Below are 17,155 nucleotides of genomic sequence, written 5' to 3' on the forward strand. Positions count from 1 at the left end.
CGGTATTTGTCTGACACACCTGTAATATATATAATTAAGCAGACAAAATTGGTAAGTCTTCAGAGTGTCATAAGATTCTCAGAAACCAAACTATGTATAAAGAAATCTACATTTAGAAGTTTCACAAAGGTAGTTGAGATTCCAAACTAACAAAACATTCCCAGTTATTCTCCTCTTCCCAAATTTACAGATGTCCTATTCAATATGTATTTCAGAAATCAAATGGAATGCAATAAAATGAACCAACCATTGTTGAATAATGAATTATAAAATGAAACACCTACTTTGTGCCTAAAATATGACATTGACACAAACTGTTATAAAATATAGGAAAATAAGTTCTATTTTAATTAAAATTAAATATCATAGGTTATAATATATCAAATATAAAATGACAACATATGCATGTGATAAATTCTCCTCAATTTACTGTTAAATCTAATTAATTCAATGGTGCTACACTGGATTTACATTAGCGGAACTGAGAGTGGCCCATGCATTATAATTACATCTTATATATGTGTAGCATCATATCCATTGGCTTATTACTGTGTCTATTCTATTTTTACAAGCAAGTTTTTGGATGACAGACTTTAGTGTCATCCAGATAGAGCAGAGGGTCCCTTGTGACCTGGCTGGTCACATGGTGCCTAAACAAAAGGCCATTGGAGTATATGGTCTGGCCCAAAATGATGGTGCTTCCATCTTATTTCCAGCTAGTTAATTGCATTAAAAGACAGGTAAGTACATTAAAAGTCTTTCTTATAAAATGACACCATGTAAACAATTGCCACAGTTGCCCCACAGTATTATACAACTTTAATGGGAAGGGAGGTGGTCCAAAAAATAGTCTTGTAGTAAAATATGGAAATGTGGGCAACCCCCTGAAATAGTCCGTTCCTCAGAACACACTTATTAGTGACATGCTTTCTTTTTAGTTTCAACAGGAACCCATGAGGTGTTCTGTTACCATGTTTGAAAATTAATAATGTTACTGATAATTACACATTTTCTCTTCAGTTTTGAGAATTGACTGTAGGCAGTGGAATAGGATCCAAAATACACGTAAGACCATTAATAGGGAAATGGCCCCCTCATTTTCTTCCAGAATGGAAACAGTGGTTGAAATTCTGTCCCCAGTGAAGTCAAATTGAGTTTTACCATTGACTTCAGTGAGGCCAGGCTTTCACCTTCTATTTCCTCTTGCTCATCCATCCAGTGTCTGTCTGGTCACTATTGCCATCCAGGGGGAAGTTTACAACATTTCCCATCAGCAACTGAGATAAGCTTTTAGCAGGAACAAGGTGTATAGTTACAAATTATTCCTAACAATATTGGTCCACGTAAACTAAAATGAACGTGAGCACAAAAGCAGAGCCCTAATGTTTAACTGTGAAGACTACTGAGGAATTGTATAGAATCTCAAATGCAATCTACTGCTAGACTTATGCTTTTCACGGTCTCATTAGGTAAAAATGAGCTCTTTGTTATACAGTAGCATACATGGATAGCATATGAGAATTATTTTTAAGAACTGTGGAATACAAATCTTAATCTAACATCTGGGAGAATTTGAATGTTATGCAGTTGTACACAATATTTTTTTCCTGGTACTCATTAACAGTTTTATGAAAACCAAAGCCATTTAAGTGGGATAATCAGGGCAGCTGATTTCCACAGGCTAAAACCTCAGGGAACAGCATTTTCCCCAGTAAATTAAACACACATTTTTTTTCCTTAACCAGACAATTGTATTTGCAGAAGCCATGTTTTTTTCCCTCCTGGCCCTGCCAGTTACAACTGTGGGCATTAATATGGTTTTAAAACCTAAATTGTTCACAGCTTTTGCTCTTGGCTTGTCTCACACAATGGCAACTAGAAGAAATTACGTCTTTCTTGCTGATTATGTTAAAGTGCGTGAGAGTGCAGACTCCTGCAGTTTCTGTACCATACATTAAATTGACCTTGAGATGCCACAAAGTTACTCCATTTTATCTAATAATTAAAGGCACTAAAAGTGTGAAGAAACTATGTTCTAATAAAGTGTGGTGTTAAGATCTGAATAAAATTTGTTTGGATCAATCAGGATGAAAGTGAATTTATCCAACTGCATTTACTGTGCTCCAGAAACTTCAGATACGCTGATCTATGTCCAAAATTTCAGGATAACACCACCAAGATCTAAGGTACCAAGGCTGCAGATAAAACTGTGTAGATTATAAGAGAAATAAAAGTTCTTTTATCTTCAAACTGTGTTTTACTTGATTAAAAATACTCTAGTAACATAAACACAAAGCCAAATGGAAAAAAGATTGTGAACATATTACAGTTATTTTTCCTGTCTCTGCTCAGTCATCAGGTGAGAAGTCTGGAGTTTGTACATGTACAAATGGAACACTCTTGAACACTAGACACACTCTTCTTGCATAAGCCATGGTTAGCTGTCAGTTTCTCCATGGACATTTTCCATGTGCACTTTGAGGTAGTCATTTCTTGTAAACTTCTTGTGGCAAAGCTGGCATTCAGCCATTGGACGATTAGGATTGTGAGTCAGCTTGTGTCGGATCAACATTTTCTTCAGGCTGAAGGATAAATCACAAACCTAAAGCAGGGAAAACAAGACAAAAATAAAAAAATATTCAAAAAACCTGAATGTGTGTAAGACATTTTACTTATTTTAATTCAGTGCAATGACACATGAGCTTCTAGCATTATGTGTTTGCAAAACTGAGAACATGCGCTGAGACTCTGGAAGACTAACTCCTTTTAAGTTATATTGCTCTGTTTCTTGTATCTTTGCCTTCTTAGGTTAAAAGTTGGCAAGATGGGCAATTTTTTTTTTTAAAACCACACTGCTGGAAGCATTGAGGAACTTGTTCATATGCATAGTCGTACTGAAGTCAATGGCTTCCTAGTTCTTGAAAAGAATTGCACTGAAGCTGACAGGACTGCTTATGTGGGGGAAGTACTCACATGCACATATTTGGAAAATTAGGCCCTAAATGTATACGTCTTGCATATTGTGAATTCATAGAACAAGCCCAATTTAATAACTGAACAAAATGTTAGTTGACAAATTTAGCTTTTCTGCACATTGACTGTCAGATTGCAATTTCTTCCGAATTATTTCCTTGCCTTCACTCAATTAATGTTAAACTCTTTGCATAGCTAGTGCAAGGTATTCACTTGTCATTTGAAATAAGAACTGGGTTGTTAGTCATGATTGGTCATATTAATCACATGGTAATATTTCCATTTCTTCCCCTCAACCCTGCACAGCTTCTACAGAGTGGCTCTGCACCCATTTCATGGTTTGGAAGAAGTGCAGAGGATTTTTCCTTCCTGCCTCCCTGTATACCTGCCAATCTTCCTGCCCAGATATTTGGGTTGAGCACTGGGAGTTGGATTTGAACCTAAAAATATATCAGTAGGGAATAATCCACTAAGTACCCTATTGCTCATTCAATGTTCCCTTAACTTAGGTTCTGATTCTGCAACCCTGTCTCATATTGAGTACTAGTAGTATACAAGTAAGTGTGTTAATATCACTACAACTAGTCAAGAAAAAATACTCTTAAATGTAAGTTACAGGATCTTTCCCATAGCCAGAAAACGAGGGAAAAAAAACCTCACTGCATGCCCTGACTGTGCTTGCTTGCCCAGAATTAAACTATAATGATTGATTAAATGCTTTTCATAGCACTTTGGACCAAATTAGAATTATTGTAGGCATATCAAGAGGCAAGATGGATGAAGGGCACTGAACTTTCAAGTGCTATGTATGTACTTTAAAGAAGGACTTTCACTGTTGGAAAACCTGAAACAAAAGAACATTTGTACAGAAAGCACATTGTTCTGTCAGCAATTTCTGTATTCTCTGTGAATGTCTGTCAGAAGAAAATTGTTCTCCCTCATGAAATAACTTTGTGTGCATGGACATGGAGTAGAATCACAATGCTGTGCTTATATTAGTGAAGAGGAACAGTAACATGCTGAACAGAAATGAAGGTGGCCACCAACAAAAAGCTGCTTATATATTTCAGTTAAAAACACACACACTGGGGGTCCGGACCTTATTGATCCTGATTATCATAGAAATATTAACAAATTATAATAGAAATAATAAACTATTGTATAGTTTTAAGAGTAATGTCTATAGAATCATATCTATACTTATTAAACTTCAGAGGACTTTCACATAAGGATGAAGTGAAAGGAGGAAAATAGAAATAGGGGGAGTGAAAGAACAAAGGGAATGGTAGTAGCTATTTAAAGAATGAAAATAGAGAAGAGGAAAGTTAACTGACAATAGAATAGACAAAGACTGAGGAAATAGTGTCAGACAGAGAAGAAAAGGAATGAATTAATACAAAGCAGAGAAACAGAGACACGGTAAGTTTTTATTTTAATTTCATAGAAAGTTGTTGCAAAAACATTTTGCTGAAATACATATAGAGATAATCCAGGCCTTGATCTCAGAATAGAGTACATGAGCACACTTGCTATGCCATGGTACAAAAATGTCTCACACAGACAAGGTCTTACAGTAAGCTCCCACTATTATTATTTGTATTGTAGTAGCCTGGGGGGGAGGGGGACGCATCAGGGCATCAGTCATTATGTGCTCCAAGTAGATGTTGAACAGTGTGGGCGAAAGAAGGCAGCTTTGCTGACTCAAACAGTGGTGTGAAACCACTCTCCTATTGTACCATTGACGAAAAATGCACAGCTGGCCTTGGCATACAGTTGTTTAATGGTAAGAATAAGCTTACGACCAACATTGTACTTCTTCATGGTTGCCCAGAGTGTTTTGTGCCATACTCTGTCAAACGCCTTCTTGAAGTCAACAAAGACATGGTAGATGTCCTGCTGGTGTTGTAAGTACTTCTCACATAGAACACGAAGGTTGAAAATCTGTTCTGTGGTACTTTTTCCAGCATGAAAGCCACACTGTTCTTCAACTATATTTTCCACTTGTAGCTTCAATCTGTTCAATATGACTTTCAACATCACTTTGCTGGGATGGCTAATTAAGCTTATGGTCTGGTAATTGTGACACAATTGCAGGTTGCCTTTCTTTGGCATAATGATGATTAGTGACTGTGTCCATGTAGAGGGCCAGTCATCGGTCTGCCAGAACTCGTTGCAGATCTTGCTGAGTACATCTATTACTATTTCTCCTCCGAATTTCATCAGTTTGGCTGGGATGTTGTCAATACCTGCAGCCTTTCCATTCTTGAGTGATTTCACAGCTGTCTCCACTTCTTTATGTAGTACTGGAAAGACATCCTCCTCTGTTGAACCTGAGCTGTCTAAAACACTAGGATCTCCCTTTGTCTGATGGTTGCATAATAACTGATGCCCCAGAAGATCACATTCACAGTCACCATTGGGGGGGGGGGCGAACAATCTCAAATCTTCAGTTCTCTGATGACATTGATGGCCTGGCAGGCAGCAAAGATGACCATGCCAACCTTGTAAAACGATTGGATGAAACCTCTGCAAAATATGGCATGGAAATCAGTGCAGAGAAAACCAAGCTGATGACAAATGTGATGTGATCAGCTCACATATCACTATCAGTGGACAAGAGCTGGAGACAATGAAATAGTTCAAGTATTTGGGGGGCAATCATCACTGATCAAGGATCCAAGGCAGAAATTTGGGCAAGAACAGTGCCAACAGCAGCAGCAGCAGTAACAAAGCTAAAGCCAATTTGGAGGAATAAGAACATCTCCCTGGAATCCAAACTGAAACTGCTGCATGCATTGTCATCTCCATTTTTCTGTATGCATGCGAGACATGGACCCTTACAGCAGAACTTGAATGGAAAATACAGGTAGTAGAGATGAGATGCTTCCGTAAAATCCTGGGCATCTCCTACTCATGTCATATTTATATGCACACATAACCTAATCCTGGGCATCTCCCATCACGTCACTAATGAAGAGGTCCACAATATCATCATTCAATGTGCTGGGTCATATGAAGACCTTCTGACGACCGTGAAGAAGCACAAGCTGAAATGGTACGGTCATGTAACAAGATCATGTGGCCTATCCAAGATCATCCTCCAAGGGACAGTACAGGAGAAGAGAAGAAGAGGTAGACAGAAGAAGAGATGGATTGAAAATATAAAAGAGTGGACAGGAATGGACTTTGCAGAGACTCAAGCACTAGACAATTGGTTGATTACTCATCAATGATGGTACCCCAATGACCAAATGCCATGATGGGAGTGATGATGATGAGGAGCCCCATTGTATCTAGGCTGATCTGTCAACACCATTTTAAGGGGTATGGATTTTGCATACTCATTTTCAGAAATTAATTCTTCTGTATGTAGGATAGCTTAATAGTTGTTTTGAAAGATTGCAGGTATATTTTCACATACTGTTTTTGATCTTGGTACATTGGTATTTGTGTTTGGACTTCTTAGGTGGCAACTTTTTTTTAAAGCATGTCCTTGTGGTGATTGAAGAGTGAAACTTGTTGCACTCTTGTAACAACAGCTGCAGTCCTGGGATCACAGACATCCACCTTTCCTGCAGGAAAGGAGTGTCTTATAAGTATGGGACCTTGGTAGTAACAGTGGAATTCACCATCAAGAGAGGTGGAGTTTTAAAGCTGTACTTGTGCTAACTAGTGCTGGTGCTGCATTTCAAATGATGCAGCTCCCTTCTAACTCAATAAAACCAGTTCAGTACATTTATATAAATAGGTTATTCTGACCTGGAATGTAATTGTTTCATGCCAATTAAGGAAAAGTCATAGGTTGGTCATAGAGAAAAGGGCAATAGTCGAAGGCAATATTTTGTATCCAAAATAACTTATTTTTTCCGAACAACAAGAACAGTACATATGCTGTAGCAATGGAGTAGTGTTAAATAGATGAGATGACGTAACAATGCTGACCTCTGAATAGCAAATGTGGTGATCAAGCAATTATCCTTTTACCTCAGGCAACAGGAGAACCTTATGACCCTCTGAAAATAAAAGTTACTTACAGAGGCCATTGTTCTGGTCTTATGTTGGTGCAGTGGCTTTTGCTGATCTCTTGCTCTCTCCTACACTCCCGTACAACCCAGGAAGTAACCTTGTAGCTCTTAAGGCTTGAGTAAAGTTTGTCCAGCTGTGACCATCATGTTCCGCTCAAACACATGCACATACACAAATCCAAAAATGTCAGATGTAATGGCTATTTTGTAATAATCATGACAGCCATGAAACCGACATTGTATATGCCCACACAGATATTACATACATACATATATTTGTATGCACACAAAACCTATATACTGTACAATAACCAATATGAGTACCTCTATGAATAAAATGCAGTATGTCAAGTTCACCTTTGAGTAAGTAATTTCTAATGAATCCCCACTGTACAGCGATGACAGCTTAACAATGGCAGATTGTCTGTCTGCCATAAGAGAAGGATAAACTGCTTACAGACACAGGTTATCCAATGTTAATTCCTCTTGATATTCAATAATGGCAACATCGCAAAATTCCATGCAAAAATAAGAGTGCATTACCAAGATTAAACCTTAGAATGAGGCCACAAAATGTAGCAGTGTTAAGAATAAGATTAGCCAGTCAGAAATATTGCTTTAAACTGCAAATGTAATTCACCTAAAATGAAATGCATCATTTCCTGATTATTACTATGTTTACATATTGTAAAAAATCACATTATGACAACAGAGCTTTCTGACTGGTTGAAAAGCAGTTATGGAGTAGAAAAACACCATGGAATGTTGAAGGAAAAGGTTTCTGAACTTGGCTGATAAAGCTGACAATTTAATTGCCTAAGCCAGCAAAGCGCACAAGCACATGCTTAAGTAATAACACCTAGCTCTTTTCAGCAGTAGATCTCACAGTGCTTTACAAAAAGGCAGCCATTTATATTACCACAGAAGGGGCAAGGTCATTCAGTGCTCAGTAGCAGAGCTAGGAATTGAATCCATGTCTCCTGGGTCCCAGACCATTGCTCTTTCCACTAGGCAACACTGCCTCCCATGTAATGCGGAATCAAAGCCTAGAACTCAGAATAATTCCTCTATATTTTTATATTAAAAAGCTAATTAAGGTTGTATTAGCAGCAAAGAGTCTTGTGACACCTTATAGACTAACAGACGTTTTGGAGCATGAGCTTTCGTGGGTGAATACCCACTTCGTCGGATGCATGTAGTGGAAATCTCCAGGGGCAGGTATATATAAGCAAGCAAGAAGCAGGCTAGAGATAACGAGGTTAGTTCAATCAGGGAGGATGAGGCCCCCTTCTAGCAGCTGAGGTATGAAAACCAAGGGAGGAGAAACTGGTTTTGTAGTTGGCTAGTCCTTCACAGTCTTTGTTTAATCCTGAGCTGATGGTGTCAAATTTGCAGATGAACTGAAGCTCAGCAGTTTCTCTTTGAAGTATGGTCCTGAAGTTTTTTTGCTGCAGGATGGCCACCTTAAGATCTGCTATGGTGTGGCCAGGGAGGTTGAAGTGTTCTCCTACAGGTTTTTGTATATTGCCATTCCTAATATCTGATGTGTGTCCATTTATCCTTTTCCGTAGAGACTGTCCAGTTTGGCCAATGTACATAGCAGAGGGGCATTGCTGGTATATGATGGCGTATATTACATTGGTGGACGTGCAGGTGAATGAACCGGTGATGGTGTGGCTGATCTGGTTAGGTCCTGTGATGGTGTCGCTGGTGTAGATATGTCGGCAGAGTTGGCATCGAGGTTTGTTGCATGGATTGGTTCCTGAGTTAGAGTTACTATGGTGCAGTGTGCAGTTACTGGTGAGAATATGCTTCAGGTTGGCAGGTTGTCTGTGGGCGAGGACTGGCTGCCACCTAAGGCCTGTGAAAGTGTGGGATCATTGTCCAGGATGGGTTGTAGATCCCTGATGATGCGTTGGAGGGGTTTTAGCTGGGGACTGTATGTGATGGCCAGTGGAGTCTTGTTGGTTTCTTTCCTGGGTTTGTCTTGCAGTAGGAGGCTTCTGGGTACACGTCTGGCTCTGTTGATCTGTTTCCTTATTTCCTTGTGTGGGTGGAATGCTTGATGGAGATTTTGTAGGTGTTGGTCTCTGTCTGAAGGGTTAGAGCAGATATGGTTGTACCTCAGTGCTTGGCTGTAGACAATGGATCGTGTGGTGTGCCCGGGATGGAAGCTGGAGACATAAAGGTAGGCATAGCGGTTGGTAGGTTTTCGGTATAGGGTGGTGTTAATGTGACCATCACTTATTTGCACCGTGGTGTCTAGGAAGTGGACCTCCCGTGTAGATTGGTCCAGGCTGAGGTTGATGGAGGGGTGGAAGCTGTTGAAATCGTGGTGGAATTTTTCCAGAGTCTCCTTCCCATGGGTCCAGATGATGAAGATGTCATCAATGTAGCGCAGGTAGAGAAGGGGCGTGAGTGGACGAGAGCTGAGGAAGCGTTGTTCCAGGTCAGCCATAAAAATGTTGGCATATTGTGGGGCCATGCAGGTGCCCATAGCAGTGCCACTGATCTGGAGATATATATTGTCATCAAATTTGAAATAGTTGTGTGTGAGGATAAAGGCACAGAGCTCAGCAACCAGTTGTGCTGTGGCATCATCAGGGATACTGTTCCTGACAGCTTGTATTCCATCAGTATGTGGGATGTTTGTGTAGAGAGCCTCTACATCCATGGTGGCTAGGATGGTGTTTTCTGGAAGGTCACCAATGCATTGTAGTTTCCTCAGGAAATCAGTGGTGTCACCGAGATAGCTGGGAGTGCTGGCAGCATCGGGTCTGAGTAAAGAGTCCACATATCCAGACAGTCCTTCAGTGAGAGTGCCAATGCCCGAGAGGATGGGGCGTCCAAGATTTCCGGGTTTGTATTAAGGACACATTATTTCATTTTCAGTGGCCATACAATGACGGGATCTAGCATTACATGTTACAGGCTTTGCTTCAAGCCCTTAAACCGTTTTAATTATCATCTTTTTGGAAAGGAACAGAGACCAGACAGTACAACAATCATTACTTGAATATATGGTCCTTCTCGTGATGCTTTCTGTGTAACTGTAAAATTATTTTAAAGAGTTTGCTTTTCATCTCAATTTTGTAATTAACCTGTTACATTTTATTGATTTACAAAGTCCTACTATATGCTCACTTGAACATTGAATCTCATTACAATGATCAACGGTTTTAGTGTGGAAGATGGTGATAGTCAACACGCAAAGGTATGTTTAGGGTCAACTGAAAGAACAGTGTGAAGAGATTGTACCATACCTGAAATAAACCAGATAGGCAATGCATGCCCTTCTTGCTCCTAAACAAGCATCTGTTGCTTATAAAAGCAACTATGGTTCATTTGTCTTTTTAATAAAAACATGTGTATTTTCAGAGGACAGATATCATTTAAAACAATCTCAATTCCAGTTTAGTCCACCTTTTTTATAGATGATATGCTAAGATTTTCACTGTAGTATGTGGGAAGCTGATTTCCACTAATATTAATGAGATCTGTGCAGGATTCAACTTTGAACCGTTACCCTTATGAAGGTGAAGTAATTAAAACAAAAACCTTGACAATATTTTTGATTAAAAACTAAGCAGATTTCAAAATAAATATAATATACTAATCAAAAGTAGTGCATGGATTACTTTGACTCACTAAAGCCTAATACTATAACATCCATCAAATTTGCTCCGGGGTGTGTGTGGGGGGAAGAGGGGGGGAGATGAGAAGCTGCTGTTTTTATTTCTGGTTCCAGAAGGCAAAGAATATTTACACCCAAGGAGCATTTTCAAAGGTAAAGGTGCATCAATTATTTCTGTTAGGGGCAAGTGAAGCCTTTTCATGAGGCTAATAAAAATGCTTTACTTCAACAGATGAAACCTGATCTTGTTTAACCCTTTGGCACTAGAGGCATTTCCTGGTGCTAAATGCTAAAGTCATTAGTATTAACAATGGCAAAGCTTGACACCTAGAATAAAGGGGTTATTTAAAAGGCACTGAATAGTCATTATGACTGCTCTTGATACCAGGTAAGAAAAATCAGTCAGTCATTCATTAAAAGACTTTTTTTTCCCCCTCAATATGATCACATATACGCTTGAATTGGTAAATAGAACGGTCACTGAAAGAAACTAAATTTGTTGTACCTTAAAATGATTCTTTACTGGTCTGATCACTGCAACTATTGTAGCTCTACTGGACTACCCTCCTAAGTAAGATTTGCCAGAACTAGCCCTATACGACATCTCAATCCTTATCCCTGCATACATGAAATCACAGTATAAAAAGGACTTAATGAGCATTTGTTACTCTATCCTGGATGCTTTACTGTCTCTAAAACATACATCAAAAATAGGAGTCCAGAGAATAGCAGGACCTATGATTAGTGACATGGAGAGTCTTCATGAGGACAGACTGAAAAAAATGACACCATTTAGCTCACAGATAAAGAAGAATAAGAGGGGACGCGATAGATGTATATAAAATAATGAATGATATACAGTAAAATCATGCACTCCTATTAACCCTTTCCTATAACAAAAGGACGACAAGGGGACATTAATTAAAAGTGAATGGCAAGACATTTAAAACTGATCAAAGGATTTAAAAACAAAAAAACAAAAACAAAAAACAAAATGGCTAATTAACCTGTGGAACTCATTGACTCAAGATGTCTTTGAGGTCAAGAGCTTTGTAGGAATTTTTTTTTTAACCAGCTAATGAGAATATCTACTATTACCTTAGATAGAACTAAAAAAAATCCCAAATAATATAAATTTGCATGCTTCAGTGCATAAACTAACCCATAACTGATGGGAGTCAGGAAGAAACTTCTGTGGACAGATTATTCACTTTTGGGCTTTTTACACCTTCCTTTAATGACTCTGGTACTAGACTGCATGTGAGACAAGACGATGGACTAGATTAACCAATGCTAGTGTTTGGTTTCTCTGTTTGTAACGTCTTCAGCTGGGACTCCAGTTGGAAGGAAAACTCTCTATCCACTCTAATTCTGCACTCAGTGGTAGATAATGATGCATAACTGAGTAATGTCTGAACCACTCTAATGTGGAAGCTTCTTTGTGGGTAATACCACCTGAGGAAACGTAGCATCTGCTAGAAGTGTGGAGCTGATAAGAGAATGTCAATGAAGCGTAATTTGGGCAGTAATTTATTTTTTAGAATACAGAGTGAAAAAAATCTTATGGGAAAAGAAAGGAGATGGATGAGTAAAAAAAAAAAATCCCTTTACAGAAAGCCTGTTTTGAATGGATTAAGTTTTAGTTTAATTTTTATTTTTATGTATTTATTTATTTTTTAAAGCTAGAGAAGACACTATTCTCTCTGACTAATCAGGCAAATATAGAGGGCTGCTGGAGCATGACTGAATTTTTCCATTTTGCTTCTACCACCACATAGGTACGTAATACTCCAAAAAGGTTCCGCAAATAGATATTTTTAAAGGTGTGTGCAGGCCAAGCATATAATTATGGATTAGCCTCAGCCACTATAGGAAAATTACACAGACACTGCAAGTTGGCTGAAAAAATTGAGATGAAGTACAGCAATCCGAAAGCTGTAGAAAGCATTGACAATGACTCTAAATTAAGGAAATCCGATATAAACTGGAGTAGGATTGCTCCAACAGAATATTGTATGAGCCAGTAAGAGGGATTAAATATCTGTAGATGTGTGCACTATTTGAGATGTTGCTGTTAATGCAAATTGCGGTGGCCCAGAAAACATTTTTGCACTCAATATGAAACTGGGATTGATTCTAACGGGGTCATTTGGAAAACGATTGATCTTTCACTTGCTGGACTCACTTCTGTTTCTGTATATTTAATAAGATCATACTATGGTTTCAAATTGGTTAGTGAACATCATGGCTCTTATAATTTTCCACAATTCTATAAGGATTTTGGCTTACAGAATAACAGTCTCATCCAGACCAAAATACACAGTCTTCTGAGCACACAAACCCCAGCAAGTCCCACGTGCTGACTCTGCACTGGGCCAGCACATACAAAGGACAAGACCTGCCCAAATCAGGGCTAAAAATGGAGGAAATCATCACATCAGGGAGCTGAGGAGTGGCTATGAGTTAAAGCTCATGTTAATGAGCTCCTTATTTCTAGGTACCACAAATTCTCTCTCCACACAGGGTCTGTACATCCCCATGGGAGTTATCCTTACTTTAACCCTGAAATAACCCATATGCATTGCCCAGTCAAGGTGTTTAGGGTGAGAAACTCCCAACAACTTTTATTTAAAGCCCTGTGATCATTGGTGGGGTGCTCTCCTACCCTCACCACGACTGAAGAAGGGGCTCAGGAGTTGGGAGTGCTGCTGGTTCCTGACTGCTAGCCAGAGATAGTGAAGCCCTCAAACACCTATTGATACTGTTGGAGGGTTTCTTCCCTTTCTCCAACTCACTCACTCTTTGGGGCCTGAGGGGAATCTTCAGCTTGATGGGGCCTAACTCATCTATTTTGGAGTTGTCAGCCAGAGAGCGAGGCTCTGTCCCAAGCACCCATCACTGCCAAAGTTTATGGAAGGTCTATTTCAGGCATGGTAGTGGAAAGCCTTTTAATCAAGAAACAAAGTGTATTTATTTACTGATGAAAGGAAATCAGAAGTACTTTGTAAAGGCCAGATCATTCTAATCAGTAAACAGAGCCTTGTAACTGAGGGCTTGTCGACACAATGCTTTAGTCCACTCCAGAAGGGTGTAAATTCTAGTCTGCACTAGCATGTTGCACATTAACTGGCCCACGTGGACCGTACTGGTGTGCACTCAAAGTTCCCTAGCATGCATTACCGTAGTAGTGTTTGAAATGGGACTATGTTAACATGTGCTAGAGAACTCTGAGTGCACACCAGTAGGCTCCACACAGGGCAGTTAGTACACAGCACTCCTCTGGTGTGGACTAATGCACCATGTAGAGAAGCTCTTAAGTGAGCTATCACACAGCTCACATATCTAGTTCTGAGTTGTCTGAAACTTGTTCACAAACTATTTGTTGAGCACTTTAGAATAAGGAATACATTTGTAAAAGTCATGGTCTGTTTGTGAACTATTCACAAAAGGATGAAAAACACAGACTCAATGTCATGTACTTTTTTAAAACCACTGAGTAACAAATTTTATTCTGGCATTTAGTACTTCTGCCTAAAACCTTTCCAAACCAACCAATGGTCATCTTTCCAACCATTTAGATGGCTATCAATTTTCAAAAGTTGAGCGATACGGCACTCTCATCTGCAAACTCCATGCACAGGGACTCTACACCATTTATGAGGTGGGACGTTACAGATCGCAAAGAGCATGCTAGTGATATATTATAAAACTATATAACTGCATTCCAGCCATTACCCAAGACGCACAACTTTTAGAGACCATTTAACAAGGTGACCATGTGCCAAAGTACTATCAGTTTCAATTCAGATTTTGATTAGGAGAAACTGGAAATTCTGAATTTGCATTCTGGTTATTCAGCAACATTACGACCATTATATGGAAAATATATATTATAGACATTCAGATTCTACTGTAATATAGTAAATGATATTCCCATCCAGGCTAATCTCCAGCTATTAACTTGTCAAGGCCTTATAAATGAACAAAACGTATGCCTCAAATGGTAATGAATTTGCACTGCACAACATCCAAATTACATTAAGAATGGTGCAAACAACTCTTTAGGGATATAAACCATTAAAAAAATGTGTGCAGTGATGCTCTTGGAAACACAAGAGGCTACATAAAATTACTTCAATTATATCTATTAGTTAAGCAATCGAAGACCATAAAACAGTGTAAGTTTATGCTGCTGCATGTAACTGTAAAGTGAAAATACATATAGGCCAATACTCTTATGGAAAATAAAGTCGGACTCCTGGGATGAAGTCAAGAAGAAAAAGGGAAAGCTCAACTCACATCACACTGGAACGGTTTCTCTCCAGTATGGGTCCTCATGTGCTCATCCAGACCCCGCTTCTGACTGAAAGCCTTGTTGCACTCAGAGCACTGGTATGGCTTTTCCTGTATGCAATGACAACAGTGAGTGAAAGTGAGTTTACACAGAGCACAAGGCATTAAGTGGAATTCCATGCTGGATGGTGCAAGTTTTATATTCTCTCTAAGGGATTGCAGTCAGTGAAAACAACAGAAAACGAGTTTCAAATGATTAAGTGAAAGCTGGGAAAGCTGTGGCCTGACAGTTTCCACTTCAACACCCATTATGAATTAATTATCTGTTTTAGTCTTTCAAACACAGCAGTTCTGGGGGTCTGTTTTTCATAATGTGAAAGGTACAAAAACAAAATCCCAATGTACTTTCCTTTCCCCTCTATGAAAGGTTAAAGCATAAAGACAAGTGAGTTATCTATTAGACTCTCAGGATTTCCATCCATGTTTTTCTGGGGAGTAGGTAGTGGGGGGGGGGGAACCCTCTTAAAAAGTTGGTGACAGAAGACTAATCACTTATTCATCACAAGATCTCCCAATAAAATACAGAATCACCAACTCAGCTGTATTGTCACTGGAACGATCAGTTAGTGGCTACTGTAGCCCACGATTATTTGTAACAGTTGCAATAATCTAATGGGAATAAATCATTTCAAGAACATACATCAAGAACTGCTTATATAGTGATTTTCTTCTTCCAAACCCTTTACAACCTTCCCAAACTTAACTTAATCAAAGACCTTATATGGGAAGACATAAATCCTTCTTCATTAACAGTAGTCCAAAAGCATGACAAAAAAAATAAGTGACTGAATGAATAAAAATGGCACTGCACTTACAGTCAATGGTCATTTTTAATGCTTTAAATACACAAAGGGCCTTTCAAAGTCAAATTACTGCTAGTCATTCACTTTCATGCGAGGTTTTTGTTTGGCCCAAAATTTCATATTGTTTCAATTTCAAAATCTGTGCATTTATTTGAGAAGACAAAACTATCAGATTTTGTTTTCTGAATTAAAACAACAATAAAGTAAATGATAAAACATCAGTAAGTGGGAAGTGAATACAAATTCTATGTAACCCAGTAATACGAAGTCATTGTTGTGACTTCATAGCTGAAGTTGTGCGATATGCAAAGTGGCATTTAAAGAGTAGGAAAAGTCACTTAAACACTACTCAAGTGTTCAGTCTCTGACAAACTCAAAGTTTGACTGGGGACACTTTCTAGGCCTCATTCATCACGCTGTTACTCCAGTTGTACAGTTCCACAGAAATCAGTGGCAGAAAGCTATTGTAATGGAGTACAGAATCAGGCCTTCTATATTAAGAGATTGGGGGTGACGTTTTGGTCCCATTGAAATCAATGGGAGTTTTGCTATTGAGTTCTATAGGAGTAGGATTTCACCCTATTTGGTTTAAGTGAGTCATTTCTGGAAAGTTACCAAGGTATTTTATGAGACTCTTGATTTATCTTTTGTTTATACTTAAACAGCTATGTTACAATGACCCATCTACACTACAACTGTAACAGAATCAGGAGATCTGATTACAACATGGTTGTTATACAAGCATCCAGGATGACTGCTCTGCCTACAGTCCCTCTGTGCAGCTGCTGTTTAAGGTTAAAAGAGATATGGTGGGTCTTGTGCTGGCCCACAACATCAAGCACGGAATTTGTCCTTAAAGAGCATTGAAGAAACATGTTAAAGACCTGTCACTTTAAACGTTTAAATAGCCTAGTGAGAAAAGGTAGAGTAGTTCTGACATAAGCCTGTTCTGCAATGTTTTCTTTGTCCCCTGAGAATCATCTGTGGTTAAAATGCATTGTTTTGGAAGAATAACAAGAATTCAGTGCCAATTTGAAAACTATGTAATGAAGCTTTGCCTCTTTTTAAAAACAACTCCAAAAAAATCAGAGTGTAGTATTGGTACTTAATTAAAAAATAGAGATTATCAAAATATATCCAATGGATACACTTTTTTCCTGAAATAAAATGGCAAATTCGCCACATTTTCTCAATCCTTTATCATGCAGTCTTGCAGTGTCTCAGGAGCTTATGGTCTTTGTGCATGCGTCCACAAACAAACACATCTGTTCTCCCCTCCAAAAAACCAAAACAATACACAGACCTAAACAGACATCTTCCCTCACATCAATACACAGACCTAAATAGACATCTTCCCTCGCATAAGT

General features: G+C 38.8%; 1 protein-coding gene across 6 annotated transcripts in view; it reads right to left on the bottom strand.

Moving 5' to 3' along the window:
- Positions 1-422: 422 nt before the first annotated feature.
- The window catches only part of PRDM5 (PR/SET domain 5), a 143,658-nt gene continuing 126,925 nt past the window's right edge, over positions 423-17,155 (bottom strand). For all 6 annotated transcript variants that reach the window (XM_039542564.1, XM_039542565.1, XM_039542567.1 and 3 more), the window contains 2 exons: positions 14,932-15,036; positions 423-2,602 (listed from right to left, as the gene is read on the bottom strand). In XM_039542564.1, coding sequence (XP_039398498.1) covers positions 2,438-2,602; positions 14,932-15,036 — 270 coding nt within the window. In that variant the 3' untranslated portion in view covers positions 423-2,437. The remainder of the gene's footprint in view (positions 2,603-14,931; positions 15,037-17,155) is intronic.

This window comes from Mauremys reevesii, linkage group 5, assembly GCF_016161935.1.
Source record: "Mauremys reevesii isolate NIE-2019 linkage group 5, ASM1616193v1, whole genome shotgun sequence".
Classification (NCBI taxonomy): domain Eukaryota; kingdom Metazoa; phylum Chordata; order Testudines; family Geoemydidae; genus Mauremys; species Mauremys reevesii.